We start from the raw sequence: 6,000 nt of genomic DNA, 5'->3' as shown, positions 1-6,000 counted from the left end.
CATTCTGCACAGCAGCTCCCGTGTCGCAGAATCACCGTTTAAGTTCTTATATGGGTTGCGGGGTGTCCCACGGATGCACATGGAGGGAAAGCTGAATCCTGCCAGACAGCAGCCTGAACACGCTACAACCTCATCCTGTTCTGGAGGGGTCACAGGGGTCGTGACACCATGGAAACCATTGACTGGCAGATTTAAAGGTTGCACAGGGCTGTTGTTGTTGTCTAAATCGGGTAAAGGGGGCAAAAATGGGGGTCTGTTTGATACAGGGGGTCTCCAGCCATTGGTGAAGGGTTTGGGTGAATCACAAGATGTATCGGGGGAGCTGATACAGTCCATGGCTTCCTCTACACTCACCTCTGTCAGACGATCTATGGACGTTAACTCAAGATCTATGGGAACACCAGAGTCGTCTGCTAGAGGAGTATAGTCATTCAGCTTCTCCTCCAACATGCGCTCCTCCTCTTCCAGTTCTTTATGAATTGAGTCCTTTATGATCATGTGCTCATTCTCTTGTTCCTCCAGTGAATTTGGACCATCTGTGTGAGCACTAAACACATGATCATGTTCAACCTCTGTGAAAATGTTCACCATACTATCACTGTCCATTTTGGGAAGATTAACAGCGCAAGCCGTTGTCTCGTTAGCATCCGGAGGCGTTATGCTCGCGTGAGCATCACCGTCTGATACACTCCTTAATGCCTGGATGTCTTCTGCTGTGCAGGGCAGAGACTGGCAGCGTCTATGGGATCGGGGCAGGGCTTTCCTACAGGGGGTGGGGCTGCACGGGTCAGGACGTGGAGGCAGGGTAAAGGTGAGGGAGATGACCGATTTGCTGGGCGTGTCAAAAAGTTTAATGCGGCCACCATTGAGATCGTGCCTTTGGGAGAAGGGGTTGACGCGAGCCGGCGTGCTCTGAACAGGAGATAACACATCTGATTTACCCAGGGACAGCCGATCTTCCACAATGGCACCCAAAGACGACCTTCTCCCACTCAGGGACCTGGAACTAGGCGTAACTGGTTCTGCTGAAAATGGAAAAGAAAAAACTAAAATCACATTTCAGAACAGAGGTCAGGCAAATCAATGTGAAATTTTTGCACAATCATCAGGTAGACATCATGTGCTGGAGATTAGTGTCTGGATGAATATTTCTCTCAATACAGAGAACACATACTTATACAGTATATGGCCGTATGTGGGTCTTCCCCAAACTGTTGCCAGAAAATTGAAAGTACACAACTGTATAGAATGTCCTTCTATGCTACAGCATTACAGTTTCCCTTCACTGGAACCAAGAGGCCCAAACCTGTTCCTGCATGGCAATGCCCCTGTGCACAAAGTGAGCTCCATGAAAACATGGTTTGCAATGTTGGGTGTGGAAGAACTCGAGTGTCCTGCGCAAAGCCCTTACTTCAACCCCACTGAACACTTTTGGGATGAACTGGAACGCCCAGGCCTTCTCACGCAACATCAATGCCTGACCTCACTAATGCTCTTTTAGCTGAATGAACACAAATCCACACAGCCACACCCCAAAATCTAGTGGAAAGCCTTCGCAGAGGAGTGGAGGTTATTACAACGGCAAAGGGATTAAATGTGGAATGGGATGTTCAAAAAACACATATGGGTGTGATGGTCAGGTGTCCACAAACATTTGGCCGTATAGTGTAGTTGCACATAACTCTTAGTTTAAAACCCTTGACTGAGAACAGAATTTTAAATATGACAGCACAGCAATTTGATTATGTCTAGGAAGTTGCTAATGGATAGCAAGTTGGACCATATATTCTAACTCCCTGAACCTGTACACACTTTTTAGTTCATTAGTGCTGGTTCTGGGGGACACAAATGACTAATTATACAGTTTTCAGTACTGCTCTCCCATGAAGCTCTAACTCAGACATTCCAAAAAGGACCCATAAATGTCTCCCAACGAGCTGGTTCAAGCCCCCGTCCCTTACAAGTGAAAATACAGACACAGTCTCTCAACCATAAGTTAAACCATGGAATCATTTATAATGACTCAGTAATCCCCCACCCCCCCACCACCCAAACAATGTTTCATCCTTGAGAAAGTGCATATTTAAAAGGCAGAGTATAGATAATTTTTGCACACCCACCCTCGACAGGCCCTGTCTGCTCCGCCTGCTGCCCAACACTGATTCTCTCCAACTGGTACACTATCTCTGAGAAAGGAGGACGACTCTGTGGCTTCATCTAAGAGGAGGGAAAAAAGATGGCAAGGTGTTAAACTGAGTAGACATTATATCTGCCAGAACAACAACAACAAAAAAAAGTCATTCAAACTTCACATATTCAAACAAAATCAACACACACATTTTACACCCCTCTAACCCAAGTCTATTGAAACGGACATTTCTTAAACTTTGTGGCCAGTCACCTGAGGTAAGAAAAGAGGTATACTTCATTTTCACATAAACTCAATTAGTAATTAAATATAAAAACTATAAAATAACAAAAGTATGTATTCCTCCACAAGATTTTTATTATCATTACATTTATTCATTTAGCAGGGCCTTTTATCCAAAGCGACTTACAAATGAGAAATTACAAGCAAAGCGATATATCAAGCGGAGAACAATACAAGTATTTGCTTAAGCAACCAACAATGTTCACATCATGTGGTCTAACAAATAGTCAAAACATTTCAAACATTAAACTACAGAACGATGACAAATCAAAGGGGGGGGGGGAGGGGGGGTTGTGTCTGTTATGCTATAGGGGGCATTTTTTTTTTTTGCTATCATGGGTTGAGTCCACTTTTCCCCTTAAGGAGAAGGGTCACTGCAGTTCAATACAAAGTTCTTCTGACTGATCACCTTTATACCATGTTGAAACCTTTCTATCCTGATGGGCGTGGTCTCTTTCAGGATGACTCCTGCCCCCATCCACTCAGCACAAGGGCTCTCTAAATGAGGATGAAATGATGTAAATCATATGCTGTGACCTTCACACTCACCAGATCTCAACCCAACTGAATCCCTACGGGGGATTTTGGAGCTCTGTGTCAGACAACACTCTTCACAATAATCATCAACTAAGGGACTAAGGGAATGTATTTTGAAAGAATGGTGTTCATCATTGCACCAGTAGCATTCCAGAGACCTGTAGAATTTATCTCAAGATGTATTGAAGCTGTTCTGGTGGCTTGTGGTGGACACTTTACTAATCCATCACCCATCTGTAGTAGTGTTTCTGCAGGCGAGTACTGATTTGGAAATGTTGTGTGTGTACGTGTCTAAGGAAGAAGGATAGACTTACACAACAGCAAGTGACTGCTAGGCTGAGGAAAGGAGGGGGACATTCTCCTGCCATAGGTTGAAATGCAGCCACATCTAGACCAAAATCCTGCACACAGATACAGACACGAATACACAAAATCACAGAGCAGTTCTAATCCCAGCCAAAAAAATAGGCTACATTTACTTTCACTTTTGAAACATCAGTAGTAGTAGTAGTAGTAGTAGTAATGGAAGTCACCACTAGGGGGCACTGCACACGCGTAGAATCTACAGAGACATCCACTAGGGGAGCGCACAATCAACAATTAGGTACTAAATACATTGGTTCAGTGCCCTTTCCTTATTTAAGATTCTCATTTGATGCGACAATGAATCCATAATTAATGCTAAATAACTGTTGGGGAGGGGGAGACAACACCTTTAATAATAAGGCTACTTTCAGAGTGCTTTTGTGCAGACACGCACGCATGAATAACACAAAGTTTGCATATCCAAACACACTACACAGGTGTTCTGAGTTCGAATGAAGAAAACTAAAGCCAGATTACACTTGGTTCTCACACACACACTTTTGTTTCTCAGCACTGATTTAAAAAAAAAAAATTGAGATCAACAGTAAACTTTGTCCTGGATTCTAAACTAAGCAGGTTTGGGCAAATGTGATTGGCTCTCCAGTGTATCCAGCCATAGTCAGACGTCAATCAGATAGCAAGTCAATAAAAGTGCTTTATCAGACTGCCTGCATTACATAACATAACTCAGTGCAAGACAGTCCAATATTTAGGTGTGCAAGAGTGCATCCTTTAACATGAAACAATACCAATAAAATCCCGACCTTTCCTTTTATTAATGAAAGAAAATTTAGCCTTTTTTTTTCTATTTATAGTTAAATGTTGCGTAACTAACGTAACGACGTGGAACATCTACGAAGCAATTTAGTCCCTGTTATCACTATATTACAGCAGCTCGAAACAGATCTCTGCTTTTCTCTTGATTTTTTTTAATAAAAAAATAAAAATGCAGCTTGCCATGTTACCAAGAAACCTAAAAGTCCTTCATCCTGAAGACTCATGTTGGGAAAAAAATATCAATAAACAGTTTTAACGCTGATGTCTATAAATCGCTGACACTGGAGACTCTTTCCAAAAATGCTAAATAGCCATCTCCTTACAGAAAACTTAACAATTCCACGTTTTTAAATCTGCTCATGCGGAGTGTCTATCCTGCAATTCCCTATGTTGTTGTTGTTGTTACTATAGAAATAATAATGTATTAGAACAAGCACATTAATGTAAAACACTGCAGTCATCCCTTCAGTCAGAGCTGTGAAATAAGAGGATATCACGACAAATTCCATCATACACTTTCCTTAGAAACTGTAGGTATTTGCAATATTATAACTTTAAAAAAAAAAAAAAAAAAAAAACTGACCAGAAGCAGCTAAATGCATCTTTATCTTACTTTGTACTGAACCTTAAAATTTCTAAAAGTTCATTTTTTCCATTTTAAATATTTAACTTTTGTAGATAGACATAAACGTATCATTAAAAACAAAAATGCAACACTGCTGAGTTTAATGAGAAAACCTGCTGTCAAACCTACAGATTTGTGATCCACATCATATATCAAGGAAAAATGCCTTCACTCATTGTGGTAAGATAAATTAGTTGAACTGTTCACCCTTATTGATATAAGACTGAGATTACTGACTGAGATTACCTCTGCATTCCATTAGGCCAAATAGTTACATAATGCAGCTTTAAAGGATAAGTTTATGCACAGTGGTGTTTCACTAGTACAAAGTTCCGCATTAGTACCAGTGGATCACTAGTGGGTGCTTAACATTCCACTGACAATAGGATTGTGTTGTTTTGGATAAAATAATCTGATGAATTATGCAAGCATGGGTTCAGATAATAGAACAACTACAGCTGAAGGCTGAGAAGGAGCAGCACTGGATTCAGCAAAAGAACAATATGCCATCAATAGAGCATTTGTAAAAACGCATACTTAACTTTTCGGTTAAAAAAGGGTCTGGTTTTGACCCAATTTTAGTCATAAAGCTCAGGCGAGACATGTCATGTGGTAAAGTCCTTTGCTTTACCACATAAACATGCACAGTAGAACAGGTCACACAGCAACAGAAAACCTTATTTTTATTCAGATTTATATTGTGCATACTGTTAAATTGTTATTTTGTTTAAAGGTGTTTTTTTTTTTTTTTTTTTCCATTTAGTACCGCCCTTCAGAAGCTACATACGATATCTACTTGTTTCCCAGAAGACAAAATGATCATTTACACCGATCATCCTGTTCAAAAGTTTATACCCCCCTGGCTCTTAATGTATCGTGTTGCCTTCTTGAGAATCAATGAATGTTTGCACCTTTTGTAATAGTTGTGTACGAGTCCCTCGGTCGTCTTCAGTGCGAAAAGACAGATCTCAACATCATATAGCCTAAATTATTCATGTTTTGCAGATTCTACAAGGTGCATGTAAACTTATGACCTCAAGTGTGTATATAAGGTTTTATATACAGCTGATGTTCTCAAGAACTTCCCACTGATGCCACTAGGTCCAGCTGGAAGCTGAGCTCTGAATCAGAGAAACATGTAGTGAGATTTGACTTGCCTCTGTGCGGGGAAGGAAGTCTGGATCTGCCTGAATCCGACCGATGATCTCACAGAGGATAATGCCATAGGCAAAGACATCCACCTAGACACAGACACAAACAGCAA

The 6,000-nt window shown here is 41.0% G+C and overlaps 1 protein-coding gene across 3 annotated transcripts in view; it reads right to left on the bottom strand.

Moving 5' to 3' along the window:
- Positions 1-6,000, bottom strand: part of tesk1b (testis associated actin remodelling kinase 1b) — a 30,305-nt gene that overhangs the window by 244 nt on the left and 24,061 nt on the right. For 2 of the 3 annotated variants that reach the window (XM_053629521.1, XM_053629523.1), the window contains 4 exons: positions 5,894-5,977; positions 3,283-3,369; positions 2,121-2,217; positions 1-1,025 (listed from right to left, as the gene is read on the bottom strand). The exon at positions 1-1,025 is cut by the window's left edge and continues 244 nt beyond it. In XM_053629521.1, coding sequence (XP_053485496.1) covers positions 1-1,025; positions 2,121-2,217; positions 3,283-3,369; positions 5,894-5,977 — 1,293 coding nt within the window. The remainder of the gene's footprint in view (positions 1,026-2,120; positions 2,218-3,282; positions 3,370-5,893; positions 5,978-6,000) is intronic. The other variant, XM_053629522.1, reaches the window with a different exon arrangement.

This window comes from Ictalurus furcatus, chromosome 7, assembly GCF_023375685.1.
Source record: "Ictalurus furcatus strain D&B chromosome 7, Billie_1.0, whole genome shotgun sequence".
Lineage (NCBI taxonomy): Eukaryota > Metazoa > Chordata > Actinopteri > Siluriformes > Ictaluridae > Ictalurus > Ictalurus furcatus.
Note: the sequence above shows the minus strand (reverse complement) of the source record. Positions and strands in the feature narration are given on the sequence as shown.